Source organism: Medicago truncatula, chromosome 3 (genome assembly GCF_003473485.1).
Source record: "Medicago truncatula cultivar Jemalong A17 chromosome 3, MtrunA17r5.0-ANR, whole genome shotgun sequence".
In the NCBI taxonomy this organism is placed as follows: domain Eukaryota; kingdom Viridiplantae; phylum Streptophyta; class Magnoliopsida; order Fabales; family Fabaceae; genus Medicago; species Medicago truncatula.
The window spans coordinates 38,202,266-38,219,986 of record NC_053044.1 but is presented as its reverse complement, the minus strand read 5'-3'; the positions used below and the strand labels follow the sequence as shown (position 1 = coordinate 38,219,986).

Genomic DNA, 17,721 nt, shown 5'->3' with positions numbered 1-17,721 from the left:
TCAAACTAAAAAGATCAATGTTTATGAATTTTGGCAAGCACATTTGTGAAATAATATTCACGAAAATAAGATTGCAAGGAAAACTTAAATCGGGATTTTTTTTGAAACCATGAAACAAGCACAACCCTTGAGTTTTATAGAAATTCCTTAACACTTTGTTTGCGAGTTTGGAGGTGAAGGGAGGGGAGAATTTTTGAAAAAAAAAATGAGCAAGTGGAAGAAGTACAGGAAAATTGAAGAGGAGTGTTTTTGGTGGTTAATTTTTCTTCACAGTATAAAACTCTCCTCATCTGCGAGAATTCAAAAACTGTATTGGAGCAGGTTTTGAGGGTTTATATGAATTCTTAAAATTTAATATATGTTATTATATTATTTGTAAAATTAAAAATATAGTAATCATAAATATTAATTTATCATTCTCTTAAAATTTACTCTTTAAAAAATGTGAAAAATTTCTCCATTTTCCCTTGTATTTTCCAACCCCAAAGCCTTCCATTCTTCTCTCCTCCAAACTCACAAACAAATCCTAAAACTCAATTTTTAAAGTGATTGGAGCAATTCTTATTTTTTTATTTATAGAATTGATGAGCTATTTTTATGGTCATTAATGTGAAAAACTAAACAAGATTACAAAAACTCATAGGTGAAAGTTAACATGGTGAACTGTATAACAATGCATTGGTGAACTAAGAAATAACTATGGATTTAATGATATAGAAATGTGATATTCAAGATGTTGATTTTTTTATTAAATAAATAGTACTACATTTTTTAGTTAAAAACAATTTGGGGGGGGGGGGGGGGGGGGACGTTTTCAAAGCTAGAGCGTATAAAGTATAAAGAGCACTTTTTGGCCCAAAACAAATGTGATGCCCTAGCCCACAATCAGTAAACACCATATAACTGCAAAATCATCGTGTCTGCAGCTGCACAGCGGCGGAGCGGTGTCTCCTGTGCTTGAGTTGTGAGTTCTTTTAGTTCAATTCCTCACATGTTCAGCTGTAAGGTTTTGCTAGGGTATTAGGTTATAAATTTTAGGGTTATGAATGAATTATGATTGCTTGTGTTTAGTGCATTTAAACTGTTGAATTAGTTTATGTATAGTACCCAGTGATGAGGATCTCCCAATAATTGATAGGAAGTGCCGTATGACACACTAAAAAGCAGCTCCGTTTCAGAGAATGATCTGATCAGCCGATATCATTTGTTGATATTGGTCTGAGATCATTTCTCTGCGGAGCTGTGTGTGAGATTTGAAACGGGTCCCCTGAGGGTTTTTTATAACTTCATCATTTCTTTTTCTTAATTTATTGTTGTAATTTGGTCCGATGCCACGTCTATGGTAGCTAAACATGAGCTCTGACCAAAGATGCTATGATTGGACCAAAATCAAGAGTGCTTGTCAATTGTTTCGCATTTTGATAGGAATCTGTTGATCTTATATACGATGATTTTGCAGAGCCGATTTGTGCGATTACATTTTCTATTATTTTATAAATTTGTTTTGTTTTTGCGGTCATTGATTGTGTTGTTTTTGTGAAGCCTATGATGATAAAACATATCTGGAATTACCGTCTGAATAGATTTATTCTTTGATGTAAATTTCTTGGCTGTGGTACTGAGGCTTCTGTATTTTTAATTCATTTTCATTTTCACTTGTTTTCTTTGAAAGAAATACTGATCCAAAGAACAATCTCATCTGTCGATGCCACCATTTGTTGTTGTTGGTCGAGATCATTCAGTCTCTCGAGGGTTTTTTCTTATACATTAATTTTTGTTATTGGGTCTGATGCCACGTCTTTGATAGCTACATATATTTGAGCTCTGATCAAAGATGCTATGATTGGACCAAAATCAAGAGTGTTAATCATTTGTTTCGCATTCTGATAGGAATCTGCTGATCTTATATATAATGATCCTGCAGAGCCGATTTGTGCGATTACATTTCTATATATTATAATATTAATTTTTTTTTTCTTCAATTTTGTTGATTTTTGTTTTAGTGAAGCCGATGACGATGAAACTTGAACTGGAATTACCGTCTGAATAGATTTATTCTTTGATGTAAATTTCTTGGCTGTGGTACTGAGGCTTTGCATTGGTATCTTTGTTTTTTTTTTTTTCACTCACTTTTTAAAAACCATATCAGTTTAGTCTATCAACACGTCGTTGATTAATTCCTTGAACGCTTACAGCTCCATCAGGAAGAGAAGCAAATGGCTAAGCGTTTGATTCCAACCTTCAATTGCATCCTTGCTGAAAAAATTGTCCCTCCTTCCAAGACCTCCGCCGGTGTTCTCCTCCCAGAGAAGACTTCCCAGCTTAATTCTGGAAATGTGGTAGCTGTTTGCCCTGGATCACGAGACAAATCTGGGAATTTGATTCCATTGTCTGTCAAGGAAGGTGACCACGTTGTCTTGGCGGAATATGGTGGCTCCCAAATTAAGCTTGATGACAGAGTATTTAATATGGAACAGCATATTTAAAGAAGTACAAAATACAGACCGATAAAGACCACGACTAGATTGCTTCAACAGATCCACTTTGAAGAGATTCGGTGATAATTTTGAGTAAGTTGTATTGAGCACGTGAGAAAAGATTGATTCTAGTACTATCAAGAAACATATACACTAAAACTTTACCTCTTGATAGCCTCTGTGTCTGTATTGATTTCTAATGAAGTCCATTAGTTTGTTGTAGATCAGTGCACCATGTGGAAGAAAAAACCAGCTTCCCGGGCTAACATAAACAGGACAGACCAAGAGTTAGCAGTAAGAAAAGCATACTAAATTCTGTAATCAGACAAGAATAACCTCACTGTACCTCCACTCATGAAGACTAACAAGCTCTTGTTTCAGTCCCAAAATCCTGTGATCATACTTTTTAGCCTCTTCAAGCTGATGCAAATATTCCTAAAATAAGGAGAGAATAAGATAGAAGCATAATCAAATGATAAAATCATAATACACCATATGACATGGCCACAATCCTACAACTTAACCACAAAGATTCATTAAATACAATAAAGATGTTGTCCAATTTCACCCTCAAGAATAATGGAGCACCACATTATTAACAATTCTTACATAATGGAGCACCACATTATCAACAATTCTTAATATATTTGTACATTATAAAAGCACATTGTAAAATAATTGCAAGTATCAGTGATTGATTGCTGCCCTGTGCTAAGAACGGCACGCAGAATTGGGGCTTGATATTTTATAGTATTTTATATTTTCAAATAAAGAAACCTTGGACTGGTTTAATTACCCAAACCACAAGCAGTACTCACATTTTGGCCAGTTACCCAATTGATTTTTAAATTTAGCCAGTATAAAGACTGGCTAGAATATCTAGAAATCCAGTATCTGGTTAAATTGGTCTACACCAATATACCTAGAAAATCGATAACGTTATTGTATATTTAATATGATTCCATGTGGCATTATATAGTTATAAAAAATATAGCCAAAATATAACCCATGAAAAATTGGAATGTGGTTACAGCATCACAAGAAAATGAACACGGTGAAGGCCTCTTAATCTCAGCATAATAGCAGAGAAGGAAAACAATTATAATAATTTATATAAACAGCTACAACAATATGCAAGTTAGTGTATGTTTGGAAAGTCAGACGTCTCTTAAATTCTCGCGTCCTAATGTACTATCATTACAGCGGTTTTAGCAACGCTACAAACTATAGCTTTATGAAGGACGTGCATTTAAGTTGGTATCACCGTGAAAAAAAGATTAAAACTATAGACCAGCTTCCATGACAAAGATGCATTATTGAACAAGGGTCCATCACTATTTTGCTACAGGCACAGATAGAAACACTATCCACGCACTACATAAAAAATACAATGATAAGCTAAGCAAAGTAGCATAGCATAGAGGAGCTAGGAGGCCAACAAATGCAATAACTATGGATTAGTCATTTACTTATTCCACAAGGTACTTCAGCTGAACATTCAGTATACCACAAACAGCAGACACTATTTACAATAAGCATAGTACACGTAGCAACAGCAAAATCCAAGCATTATTTCAAAAATAGCAGAGTAACACAGCGCAGAGGATCTAGACCACTGATATTGTTATCAACTATTCAACATTTTCTTATTCTTTAGAGGTAATTCAACTAAACACCAAGTTCATCACAACACAGTTTGTGATTATGCATAGCTGAATGGTTTTTACTAAAAAATAACATGTGAAATGAAATCACCTTTAAACTCTTTTGATCAGGATACGATATGCCATAAACACTCTGTAAACTTTTTCTATTTTTGCCCCCCCTCCAATATGCTGAAGAAGCCTGGAAATGCAAAACCAAAAACCAAAGTGTTCGCATTGTTACAAGTTTTCAGATAAATAAAACTCAACTAAAAATGGTATCATAAAACATATCAAACACATACCTCCAAACATGCACGATACAAATCGACTAGGGGACCGCATCTGTACACTGTGATAGTTTCGTCAGGGGCCAAATTGTTGATAATTTCAACCTGATAACCATTGTCATACAGCCAAGGCAGCAAATTGTCATATCATAAATTATAGGTGAAATAAAATGGGGCATATAGTTCATACAATATAATCATTTGGTGCAAAAGATAACAACGCTAATGTCAGAAACAAGAGTGTGAATGCACTTGCCTTAAACTTATCATCAGAAAATATCTCAAGTGCCTGATCGCGTGTCACTTCAATGGGTTGTTTTTCCTGCAAACATACTCGTTATCATCCATCATGTTTAATTACAAACATAAAAATGTTTATTTATAGTATGAATGAACAAAAACACCCAAGAAATCCGAGTTCATAATTTATTTATTTATTTTGAACAAATTAAAGAAGAGTTCATGATTTTGAACACACAAGTTTGGCACTGAAAAAACAAATTATAACAACAGAAGAATAATTTTTAGATTAAGGAGGGATGTCAAAACATCTTGCATTGTGTTTAGAATCTTCAAAAGAAAAAATGGTTTGATTTGCTTTAGAAATCTAGTTCTTCATTTGGAGCCCTTTGTAAAAATGAGATATTGATGAGCCTATATATGGAATTCGTTGGGTTTCTTTTTAATAAATTAAAATAAAATTAAACGCTAAAGTTCAAGGGTGAATATCACATTACATGCAAGTTGACAACCTCAATTTAGAAGATTTTTACACCTAAAAATAAAATCATTTCCAGTTCTTAAACATTCCTAACAGGCTGACACATGATTTGATTGCCAAATCAAGTCCAATTTTTCAAAATTCCAAACACATTGTTGGTAGACGGACATCAAACATTCAATATAAATGAAATTAATTATCATATAAATCAAATAAGAATGAGGAATAATACCACAACAACCTTGAATGCCCCAGACTCAATTATTTTAAATTGATAATCCTTCAAACCCAAGTTACAATAAATGGCATCATAATAGAATCCCTAAACAACAAAACAACATCATAAATAACTGATTAGAAAATCCTCTGATACACAAAACAGTGAAAACTGCATGAATCAACAAAATACAACAAACAAGGCACATACGTTTTCTGTGGTAGTGCAGGGTCCAATGCAAAGCTTGCATCCATGCTTCGTCCCAGGAGACTACATAAAACAAACACCATATTATCATTATCATTATAATCCAAATTCTCAGGAAACAAAAAAAGAACGAGCAACATGCAAAGGTGTTACCTTTATTGGATCATGCGACAGAGATAGCTGACGAGTCTGTAGCTCTAAATGAATAGCCTCAAATAAACGGATGTGTTTCGGGATTGTTGCGTTTAGGTGCGCTTCGTCCTTTGCGTGAGCAGCCATTGCAGTGAAGGTGGAGTAAGATGAGCAGGAATGATTATTCAAGTGAAGAAGCGCCAAGCACAAAAAAACTGCCTCTTACATTACTAGCGAAATAACAAACAAAAATAACAAACTGAAAACAATACATAAATAATAAAGTTGTTCTAAAATAATAAAATTTCGGTTTTGGGCTTTAAGATGACTTCAAATGGATAAACTCACCTCTACATCGTGGCAAATGCATGAGTTCTACTCGTGGGTAAATTCCTTTCCGAAAAGGTATATTTCAAGTCAATCAGACACTAGATCTCAAATCTACACTCTTCTTATTAAACCTTTCTTTCGCGCCACTTCATCTTCAATACGCGCAGCCAGTCTGCCTACATCAAGCGCAAACGGATTAGAGAGTATAGCATAGTGTATTTGTATGTGGATTTGTGTGTTTAAAGCTCTGAAGATGGGATACCCAACCTGTTTAGCCCATACCAATCAAACGGGTTGCGGGTTTCATCGAGTCTGGCTAAAAAGCCGTGTTTAAATACGAGAAGTTTTACTGGATACCCTACGGTTATACCTTCACCCTTGCATTATTTGTCAAATGCCCATTTTATTTGTCATTTACCCGTTGAGACATAGCCATGTTCAATCATCTTGTTGCCCCACATGGGTCACAAGTTGGTGTTAATCAACTCAACCCTTCTATATATAGTATAAATATAAGGGAAATGTTAACCGGTGACTTCGGAGCACTGGTTAAGAAATTTAAAAAAGAATTTTTTTTTTGTTGAAATTGTGTATTCTATTTTTTAAAAGTTGAACTATTACTCTTTTTAATGCAAATCATGTCTTTTCTTTTCACTTTTAGTTTCTTAACCAATGCTCCGAAGACATTCGTTAACAAAACCCTAAATATAAAAAAACACGAGACATATATTAAAACAACATTCCCTTTTCACACAAGCAACCAAGCTTCACTCAGCAATGTTATGTACATAAAAATGAAATACAGAACAAAATTTTGTCATTAATTAATATAAAAAGAAAAATGTTTAATAAGAAAATATTCTTAATCTTAACCAATATATATTCTTAATATTTATTCTTTTTTTTTTTTAATATTTATTCTTAATAGTGCTAAGATTTGACTCATAAAATTAAATGTAAATTACATTCAATTTTCTCTCCTTTTCATTTTTTGCATAACCAATAGCCAATGAAAATTGTTTTTACATCTTCTTATAAAACTTAGCACTATTAAGAATAAATATTAAGAAAATTGAATGTAATTTGCATTTAATTTTATGAGTCAAATCTTAGCACTATTAAGAATAAATATTAGGAATAAATATTAAGGAAAAAAAAAGAATAAATATTAAGAATATATATTGGTTAAGATTAAGAATATTTTTTTATTACCTTAAAAAAAAAGAATATTTTTTATTACCTTGAATAATTATAGACATCAATGAAATTAATTACAAATAATTACAAATATTTCCTTATTAAAGAATTAAATTTAATTAAGGAAAAACTTAGTGTATTTCCTTATTTAATTTCAGGTTTTAAGTTCTTCGACAGTTAACTGCAGCCGGGACAAAATCGTATTTTACTCGTGTTTCTCAGCCTTATCAAATGTGTAAACAACAATTCTTATCAATGTGAACCGTGGATTTTGAAAATTACATAGACATGATTTATGTTAAAGGATAAAATTATAAATTTGGGTTTCTTTAAAGTGGCGTGCTTTGTTGTTCTTAGCATTCGTCTGCCATTATCCTTTTTTTTTTTTTTTTGGTTAAAAAGCTAACAGTCAAACAAGAAAAAGAAACAGAGGGAAAAGCTAAAACTCAAGCTCTACGGAATAAAACTCCCATGACATCATTTCTCAGCATGTCTTGGAGATCCTGGGGAGCGAACGAATGGACCAAGAATCTGGTGTCTGAAGAAGCTTTTAGCTTGGTAAAAAAATCAGCACATTGGTTACCTTCTCTGAGTGTGTGTTGGATAGTGAAATTGCAGGAAGCTGTGATATCTTTGATGTTTTGAATGAACACCGCATAGGCATGATACTTAGAAACATCACCTGTGATAAGCTTGACGGGCAGTTGAGAGCCTGAATAGCAAATCAAATCTTCCAGTCCCATGCTCACAGCTAACCGTCTGCCATTATCCTTCGTAACATATAGCAATTTTCGTGTAAAAAATACATGACAAATATTTGTCATTGATAATTATATAAATAAACCCAAAACAATTTATTTTTTTAGAAAACACGAGACAAATATTTGTTAGCAATACATAAAAAACATGAGATAAACATTTGTTATCAATTTTTTAAGGGAAATATTTGCCACTAATGAATTTAAGAAAAAATATAGAAAAAATATTTGTCGTTAATACATAAAAAAACACGGGTCAACGATTAACCTATAAAACACATTTGTAAACTAATGCGTATTATGTGTAAAAAAACGGAGAATTTGGAGTTCGAAAATATTTATGAGACATAATTTTTTTTTTTTTTTTTAAGTTATAGGTGCCAACTGAACTACATTTGTGGGGACATAAACTATTTTTTTACAATGTAAAAAAACGGAAGAATTAAATGACACATATTTACCACCGAACTTAAAAAATAAAAATTAAAAAAAAATACACGCATTTAACCATTTTATTATTTTTATTTTCTTTCAAGTGAGTTCATCTCTCATGCTGTGTTTGGTTAATGAATGAAAGTGAAAGGAAAGAAAGAGAAAGGAAAGATTATGCAAGGAAAGAAAGAAAGTAGAAAGTAAGATGATTGTTATGATTGTTTGATACAAGAGAAAGTATAATAGAAAGTAAGAGGAAAGAAAGATCTATGTTCAATAATTAACATAAATACCCTTGTATAGAATTACTAATATATACAATATATATTATACAAATAGGCCAAAAAATAAGAGAAGTGAAAGATGAATATTTGCACAATGAAAAAAATAACCTTAAAATTGTTCTTTGATCTTTATTCAATTTTTTTACTACTATTAATTAAATCTTAAATAAACTTTTTAAAATTTTCAATTAAACAATATTAACAACAATTTTCCAACTTTATCCTGAGTACATGATATTCTAACTTTTTTTTAATGACATGATTTTCCAACTTTAAATACAAGAATTTTAACCGGCAAAACGACAGTAATTTGTAGATAATTTTTAATGCGCTGCAGTTTAAAAAATATAATATTTTACTTATTTGCTCAAAAAGATATATTTTGCTTATGCAATGTTGTCTGAGCATTGTATATTGTTTTGTTAGGGACATCATATATTGTTTTTTTAGGGATTTAATACCAATGTATACATTGTTTATTCTGAAGAAAAAAAAGCGTTACAGGGTTATTTTTGTCTTTTTCAACAAAATATGGTCTCCATTTTTGTTTCCGTCCAATCCGAAAAGATTTTAGTGTGGGTCCTGCCTAAAACTTTCTTTTCTTTCTTGTTTGCAGTGTTCAAATTATAGAAAGTGAATCTTTCCACTGACTTTCTCTCCCTCTTCTAATCTTTCCATTAAACCAAACGCAGCCTTAAGTCTTATTTCTGAGAACAGAACTTATAAAGGGGTTATGGTGAATTAGAAGAACTCAGAACAATCGTTCCGCATCAGAAGTCACGTGCTTCGTCCGTGACTTTGTCTCCATCACCCCGTTCTTTTCCGATTTCTTCAATACCTAGAGTTACTTCAACTTCATGGCTTCCCCAACTCGTTTCGACGATGTAAGTGCTGTCAAACGTTAACACTTCTCATCATTGTTTTCTATGATTCTCTTTGAACTTATTTTTGATTGTTTTGATTGTAGGATTTCGATTTCGGAGGTGAAATTGGTGGAAGGCATTCAGGTTTTTGATTTGATACTCAATTTGTGTTTTGTTTAATTCGTTTTGGGTGATTTGTTAATTATGTTTGTTATTACAGGTACTAAGAGACCGTCTCCGGATTATGACGATGAAGATTATGATAATGATCCTTTTGCACCGAAGAAGGTAATTGATCCATTACTCGAATCTGTTATGTGATGTATTTTAGATTATGATAATGAATGTTATGGTATTCTATCTTTCATTGACTGTGTTGGGGACTTGGAGAATAGTTTATGAGTTAAGTATTCGGATATAGAAAAAGAAGCAACTGGAAATATGTTAATTTGTTCTTGCATTAGTGCAATTTGAACATTTTTGTATGGCGAGGGTGATGGTTGAGCTAGAGGGAGTTGTAAAGTATAAACCATCAAATTCAAGTGGGGGGTGGTTGAGATGGAGGAGAGCCTCATGTATTTTATGTGATGCAAAAGTACCACCGAAGTTGGAGGGAAAATTTTATCATATAACTGTAAGACCGACAATGTTGTATGTGGCTGAGTGTTGGGAAGTAAAGAACTCTCTACGAGAACAAAATAAGCGTAGCAGAGATGAGAATGTTGCGTTGGATTCGTAATAGGATAAGACAAGATATGATAACATTAAGAGAGAGTTGGGGTAGCACCTATCGTAGAAAAGATGGTGGAAAGTCAACTTAGGTGTTTTGAACATATAGAGAGAAGGCCTGTTGATTTTGTAGTAAGGAGAGTAGATCAGACAGTTGGTAGTTAAAGGCAGAGGAAGACCTAGAAAAACTATAAAAGAAACTATTAGGACAAATCTAGAAATTAATGATTTGGATTGAGATACGATATATGATAGAGCATTATGGCTTCGTTTGATTCTTGTGGCTGACCCCACTTAGGGGGATAAGGCTTGGTTGTTGTTGATAGGGTGATGGTTGAGCTTTAGTGTCTGTCTCTGTGGTTCATAAAGTTCAAGTACATTAATGATTAGTTATGCTGGTTTGATTGGGGGTGTTTATTTGTTGATGTATTGGTGAGCAATGAAAGTTGGCTTTGCCGAAGTAGATGCTTTGTTTATAATAAGCTTACCAATAATATACTTAGCTTAGTCAAAACATTAAAATAAGAATTTATTAAGGGAGTACATCTACTTGAGCTTATGAGAGCTCCCATAGGTCCTATTGTAGGTTATATTTCCATTGTAACTAACTGAACTTCCGTTCCCTTGGTAACATAAAATGCAATGTACACATTGCAATTGTTTAGCAATTCAATTTTCAGTTACGGTTTCTCTTAGATTCTTTACCATCATTTGTGATGTAGGCCAAATCTAAAGTTGAAGAAACTGCCTCTGGTGTAACAACAGGAATGATCTTGTCACTTCGTGAGAGGTATTTCTCAGCATAACTACTGTGAATCATATTGTTATTGTGCTATGCCTAGATTAGATTACTATATTGAGATGTAATATTACTTTGTAACCATGTTTTTTGCAGCCTCCAGAGCTGTAAGGATCGGCTTGCTACATGCCAAGTACGTTTTCCTCGTAATAATTCACATTGTTTTCTCCTTTATGTTCGCCTCTATCTTTTTCATTTTTTTTCTTTTCTTTTCAATTCAATAATCTTTTTTTACATAAAATAATTTGAACTTTCGTTACTGAAGGAAATGTTCTTTGGTTATAAATTACATGATTTAACGCTTGGACACTCATGATTGGTTCACAATGAAAAGGCTTCAACCTTCATGTAAAGTTTTTGGATGGAAATGATATCATTCAGACAGAATGTTCTTGCATCCTTCATTCGTTCCTATTATTGACCCTAATCAGTTAGAGTTGAGGGTTGTTTTGTCTTGTTGCACACATGATTGTTGTCATATACATGGTTTAGTTTCACGTCTTTCTTTCTTAGAAGATTTGATCAAATCTGTATTTCCAGAGTGAGCTTGAGGCCGCAAAGTCTGAGATTCATAGTTGGCATTCTTCAATTCAAAATGAGCCTGTTGTATGTGCTGGGGCTACTCCAGGTTTGTTTGCATTGAGTATTTTGCAAGAAGTATATACTTTATACCTGTTTTAACTGTTCACGATTTAGTTCTTTCTACTATTATTTTCTGTATTTTAAATGTACACCTGAACAATTATTTAATCTTTCCCATTTTTAGAGCCAAAAATGTTGATGAATTATCTTCAGGCCCTGAAATCATCTGAAGAGTCATTGAGAGAGCAGGTTTAGAATCAAAGTTTCATTTTTTTCATCAAAATAATACATTATCTCTGGACTGGTTTTGCTGACTCTTTATAATTTCTCTACTGGTTGTCAGCTTGAAAAGGCAAAGAAAAAAGAATCGGCATTCATTAAAACATTTGCAAAACGGGAGCAAGAGATAGCAGAGTTGAAAGTAATATTCTTAACACAAGATTCTTGTTTTGTTTAGCAATTAGATTGACTGAGTGTGTTTTTCCTTTTGGCATCCAGCTCCACCACCTAAGTATGTTCCCTTTGTTTGTCTTAAAAAAAGTATAGTATGAATGTAGTAGGAATAATTGTGAAGGACAGTCTTTCTTGGTCTCAAACTCTCATGTACATCTGACAAGAAAGAACATCAAACTATTTTGTTTTGAGGTTTTACAATATTGTGCTTAATAATTCTCAACGAAGCGTCCTTTACTTAATTGATAGCTGGCTTTTAATGACACCAAGACATAGAATTATCATGGAATCGTTTCAATATGGTTTTTGCTGCTAAAGCTCCAGATTTGATATATTTCTATTAGGTTTTTATATTGGGCCTAACTCATCATTTAAAAACCGACTTGTAAGGGGAGGGGTGCCATTCTTTTCAATATGGAAGTTGAGTTTTTTCCAATACACCCCCTCACAGCTGACACTGTTAGGTTTTGTACATGAATACTCTGGCGGGTAGCCGAATGGATAGACTCTGATACCATTTTTGGTTTTGTTATTAGGCCTAACTCATCCTTACAAACCAACTTGTAAGGATACAGGCGTGACTCTTTATAAACTTTTTTCAGACCTAATCTCTTTTCAATGTGGGACTTGAGTTTTTCCAATAATTATTATTATTGTTGTCGTGCTTCTTATTTTTCTCAGTAGTATTATTTTTTAATTTGATTATGGTTGTCTGAAACTTTCAGTCTGCTGTGCGGGATCTGAAAGTACAACTCAAGCCGCCATCAATGCAGGTATGCTTATAGCGTATGGTTAATTGTACCTATAGAAATACTTAATTTTTCAAATGTCTTGTAACATCAAATATAAATAATGAGCAGTATATGTATCTAATACCAATGTTTGGTTACTGGTTATGCTACTTCATAAAAGAAACATCCAGAAACAAAATTTAAGCTTTTTTCATGCCTCCCTTGCCATACACCACACACAACTTGAAGTGGTACATGTTTCATGCATTACAAGGGCAAAAAACACCCATCTAACAAGTAAAAACAGAGTGGGGTCTGGTTTTGAAGTCCCTCATTGCCTCGAAATTATACTAGCTCACCAATAATGATCTATCTACGCATTGTTTGATCCATGTGTTTGACTCCGCTTAGTGGAGAAGTGCTTAGTTGTGTACCTTTTAACTTAACTTACATCAATAGCTGTGACAAACGAGGAATGACATTGAATTTGTTGTTGAAGTGGTTCTTCTGTGCTTACATTATCACTGTCTGCTCTATTGTCCAACTGTGGCATCTCTGTTAGCTGACTGACTGTATCGAGTTGACTGTATCTTGTATTCCATTCTTGTTTTCTATTTTAGTAATTTTCCTCAGACAGAAATACATTGATGTTCTTTGGGATGTATTTTTCAGGCAAGGAGGTTGTTACTAGATCCGGCTGTTCATGAAGAGTTCACACGTTTGAAGGTTTGTAATTTAATTTAATTAATACTCACATTTATTGAATAAAGTTTGGTCGACCACTTTCTCCTGTTCAAGGACATACATAGGGATGTTGGGGAAAAATTAGATGTCATAACTCTTGTTGCACTAGGAGAAGGTTGGTTCAAGTTGCCACTCATATTTTTTCACCTAGAAATAAAGTGAACATCTTGTTGACATCATGGGCAGTGTTGTTATATAGCATTAGTACTCTATCACATGACAACTGGGCGAATTTATTAAGAAATTTTTGTTTTTGGAAGTCCCACAATGAGATGGAATAAGCCTAACACTATAGGAAAGCATAGCCAAGCTATGTACTTTGGGTATGCGATGCAGACAGTGTTTGGAAATTGATGCGAAGTTGATAACTTTTATGATAGATGGTGGTTTTTGAATGTCTAATTAGGGGTTTCTGATGGCATATTTGTTTGAAATTCCGCCTTAATTGCGTTCCGCCCCTAGTCGCCTAAATTGCGACCTTTGGTTAGCCTTCATCGCAGCCTCCAACACCTTCACTGTGTTGGCTTTGAGGGGGTGGATTTAGTCCCACATCGGATAGATAGCACTTTTGAGAAGAGTTTATAAAGAGGAGGCACTCCTCACCTTACAAGCCGGTTTTGTAAGGATGAGTTATGCCCCAAATTTCAACAATATTAGAATAGAGAAGCACCTTTAAATTGCAGAAATGAATCCAGGGTGTTCCATGTATTGTGTTGTTTGCTTTTTCTTGTTGCTCAAGATAGTTGATTTCACGTTTCTTTAGTTTCATTTATACATCTCTGTCCTCATTTCAACATTTCCTCACATGCGTACACACACACAGACTCAAAATCACACCTTTTTAGTGGTTCTGACGAGAGTTATCATCCTATCAGAATTTAGTGGAGGAGAAGGACAAAAAAATAAAGGATTTGCAAGATAACATTACGGCCATAACATTTACTTCCCAAAGCAAGATGGGGAAGATGCTGATGGCTAAATGTAGAACCCTGCAAGAAGAAAATGAGGAGATCGGAAATCAAGCTTCTGAAGGAAAGGTGCTACCATTGTATTGCTTTATGCCCTTAATTGTCATGTTTTCCCTTTCCATTCATGTGTTGTACTTGTAGCAGGATGAAATTTTACACTTTCATATGTTCACACACCAATAAATTAGAAGCTTAATGTGCCCAATGTATTTTTCGGTATTCATGGCTGCTAAATTAATCTTTGTATTGTCCTTTCCCATTCTTTTGGTGTGCAGATACATGAATTGACGATGAAACTTGCATTGCAGAAGTCTCAGAATACACAACTCAGAAGTCAATTTGAAGGTTTTAGCTGAATGAAATTCATTTTATTATGTTCTGGCTTTTTCAATCCTTTTACACTTTCCAGCAACTAAGTAACTGCTGTCACCTTTCATATGAGACTGATGTGTGCACTTGTATTTGCAGTCATGTTAATTTTCATATCAAACATTGCGTAAAATAATGTTATTTTGTGACTTTAAAACTTTTCATTTGAATCATAATAACGTGCTAGAAAAATTTCTGTATTACAATCTTCTTAACATGTTAGTTGTTTGTTAGGAGTAGTTGCCTCATGTTCTCTTTTCTTTAAAATTGCAGACTTTTGGGGCTGCAATGTGATTTTTTTATTTTTGACTTAAGAGACATGCAAATTGTCTATACGTTGATCTATCTAATATCTATAATTATATGGCCAGCCACACACTTGCAATTTATGTAAATGTTAATCCTTAACATTAACTACAGGGTTGCAGAAGCATATGGAAGGACTGACAAATGATGTGGAGAGATCAAATGAAACGGTTTTCACTTCTCCCCCTTTTCTATTTATGATATGAAAGTTGCAATGCATGTTCAGTTCTAAAATGCTTGATTGGATTTGGTTTATGAATTAATTTGAGAAAAAAAGGGAAAAGTATTGTTGGAAGATTCCTCTAACCTAATTTGCAAGGTTGAAGGAACTCAACAGTTGCATTTGGAAAACGGCTTACATTGCATCAATTAATGTTTTGATGTGAATTGAATAAATAAGTAGACGAAACAAAACCTTTATTTTTTTAGACTAAAAAACTTGACCTGTATTAAGTTTTAAAAAACTAATAATATCATTTCCTCTTGGATAGATAAATTATTTTGAATCTCAAAGTTTTAAGAGGATGACATTTTTATTTTCATTAACGTGAAAAGTTGAAATATTGGAATTTCCTCTTGGATAGATAAATTATTTTGAATCTCAAAGTTTTAAGAGGATGACATTTTTATTTTCATTAACGTGAAAATTCATTAACGTGAAAAGATGAAATATTGGAATATCTTATGTCTTCTAATTTGTTATGTTATTTTATTCTTTTAAATTTTTAATAGGACTGGAGAATTTAATGTCCTAGATTGATTGAAATTATGGAATTTAACCGCCCTCCGCTTAAATTTTAAATTAATTGTAATGTATTTTAAGAATGATATGATATCATTATGTACCTAATGTTATATAGAATTTGCTTATATTTTGGACCATCAAAATTTAAAAATTTGTTGATTATATTCAAGGTTGGAGGGAGTATAAACATGTAACATCCCATCCCAATAGCATGTTTGTGTGCTTTGTATCAGTGGTTTACCATGCATGATTGTGTTCTAAAGATCTGACACCAAACACCATTTTGAAATTAATAACTAACCAACTATATTGTGAAAACCCTACTTATGGATTTTTTCTGCAGGTTCTTATGTTGCAAGAGAAGCTAGACGAGAAAGGTCAGGAGATCCAAAGACTGAAACATGAACTCCAGCAAAAGAACTTAGCGGAGGATGGAAGGTCTGATGCACCACATAGTAAGAGTGACAGCGATAAGACGGTGGCTGAGGAGGATAAGACGGTGGCTGAGGAGGATAAGACGACAACTGAGGAGGATAGGACAGCGACTGAGGAGGATAAGACAGCGACTGAGGAGGATAAGGCGGTGACTGAGGAGGCTGAGAATTAATTTTGGATTAATTTTTTGTAGGAAACTTTTTTTTTTATTATTAAGTTTCTACTGGTGGTTGTATATTATATTGATCTTGATTGATTCCATTTGATATACCTCTTTTTTCCAAGCAAACTAGCTGTTGTGATGAGAAATAATTTTGATCTTGCTCTAAATGGAATATAATCCTCATTGGAGATGGTGCTACTTTGTAACATGAAAATTGCTGTTGACACATTTCATAGGGCTGAGAAACACATGTAAATTACTCAAATGCCCCCTCGGCAGTTAGCTGCTGAATTTGTTTGGAACCGGCTGCAGTTAACTCCCGAGGAAAACCTCGGCAGTTAACTGCCGCGGAAAATGAAAATCCAGAATTCATGAACCTTCCTTCTTTCTTCCTCCTATTTTCTTCTTCTCATAAAGAGGAACTTAATGGACTCTGCAAAAACTCATCTCTACCTTGCCACAACCCAAAATCATTAACACAACAAGTTGTTATTATTACATAATACTAACAATTGGCTACTTGATTCTACTCCTTCTTGCCTTTTCTTTTTGTTCCTGTTCTTCTGATACACGCATAAAAGATGGTGAGATTTTTATATCTAAATCTAAAACCTTTGCTCTTGGATTCATCACTCCAGTAAAGTCCACCTCTCGCTACGTTGGAATCTGGTACAACAATTTGCCAATCCAGAATTCATGAACCGTGATTCTTTCTTCCTTCTAGATTTCCATTTTGGTCAATTGATAGAATTCCAGAAGTGTCATTGATTGGAGTATCTCTATTTGCAACCCAAACAACAGTGTGCAGTTAACTGCCGAGGTTTTCCTCGGTAGTTAACTGCATCCGGTTTCAAACAAATTTGGCAGCTAACTGCCGAGGGGGCATTTGAGTAATTTACATGTGTTTCTCAGCCCTATGAAATGTGTCGACAACAATTTTCTTGTAACATTCTGTTGGTTCCAAGCGAGATAGGAAACAAGTTTGAAAACTAAAACCAATATGTTGACCACTATAAATAGAATTGATTTTCTATAGAATCACCCCCCTTAAACCATGGCACTGTGTGCTCGATTCTCTATAGAATTGATTTTGATTAAATAAATTAATTTCAGCAGGTAAATTGATTCATATTTATTTTTGGCTTA

General features: G+C 33.6%; 2 protein-coding genes and 5 non-coding genes across 13 annotated transcripts; all 7 read left to right on the top strand.

Annotated features, from left to right (window-relative positions):
* Positions 1–847: 847 nt before the first annotated feature.
* LOC11438487 (10 kDa chaperonin, mitochondrial) lies at positions 848–2,866 on the top strand. Of its 7 annotated transcripts, XR_005645200.1 has the most exons (4): positions 887–1,001; positions 2,004–2,101; positions 2,196–2,570; positions 2,701–2,866. XR_005645200.1 is itself a non-coding variant. In XM_039831483.1 (3 exons), the coding sequence occupies exon 3, from the start codon at positions 2,217–2,219 to the stop codon at positions 2,484–2,486; it is 270 nt and encodes an 89-aa protein (XP_039687417.1). In that variant the 5' UTR covers positions 866–964; positions 2,004–2,064; positions 2,196–2,216; the 3' UTR covers positions 2,487–2,866. The 7 variants fall into 7 exon arrangements, 6 of the variants coding, with proteins under 6 accessions (XP_024635599.1, XP_039687417.1, XP_039687416.1 ...); XM_039831483.1 differs by having other exon boundaries at positions 866–964; positions 2,004–2,064; positions 2,196–2,866; XM_039831482.1 differs by having other exon boundaries at positions 868–964; positions 2,196–2,866.
* Positions 1,105–1,276, top strand: LOC112420551 (small nucleolar RNA Z112). Its single transcript, XR_003010731.1, has one exon. It is a non-coding gene; the product is annotated as a small nucleolar RNA Z112 (small nucleolar RNA).
* Positions 1,323–1,482, top strand: LOC112420565 (small nucleolar RNA snoR2/U65). The gene has a single exon (XR_003010746.1). It is a non-coding gene; the product is annotated as a small nucleolar RNA snoR2/U65 (small nucleolar RNA).
* On the top strand, positions 1,540–1,630 carry LOC112420559 (small nucleolar RNA snoR77Y). Its single transcript, XR_003010739.1, has one exon. It is a non-coding gene; the product is annotated as a small nucleolar RNA snoR77Y (small nucleolar RNA).
* Positions 1,784–1,947, top strand: LOC112420563 (small nucleolar RNA snoR2/U65). Its single transcript, XR_003010744.1, has one exon. It is a non-coding gene; the product is annotated as a small nucleolar RNA snoR2/U65 (small nucleolar RNA).
* On the top strand, positions 2,006–2,097 carry LOC112420557 (small nucleolar RNA snoR77Y). The gene has a single exon (XR_003010737.1). It is a non-coding gene; the product is annotated as a small nucleolar RNA snoR77Y (small nucleolar RNA).
* A 6,434-nt stretch (positions 2,867–9,300) lies between the features above and the next one.
* Positions 9,301–16,789, top strand: LOC11431725 (FKBP12-interacting protein of 37 kDa). Its single transcript, XM_003601170.4, has 14 exons — positions 9,301–9,572; positions 9,656–9,695; positions 9,772–9,839; positions 11,003–11,070; positions 11,176–11,212; positions 11,620–11,707; positions 11,846–11,910; positions 12,005–12,082; positions 12,840–12,887; positions 13,518–13,571; positions 14,465–14,626; positions 14,833–14,902; positions 15,347–15,402; positions 16,321–16,789. The coding sequence occupies exons 1-14, from the start codon at positions 9,546–9,548 to the stop codon at positions 16,582–16,584; spliced, it is 1,125 nt and encodes a 374-aa protein (XP_003601218.2). The 5' UTR covers positions 9,301–9,545; the 3' UTR covers positions 16,585–16,789.
* The last annotated feature ends 932 nt before the right edge of the window (positions 16,790–17,721 follow it).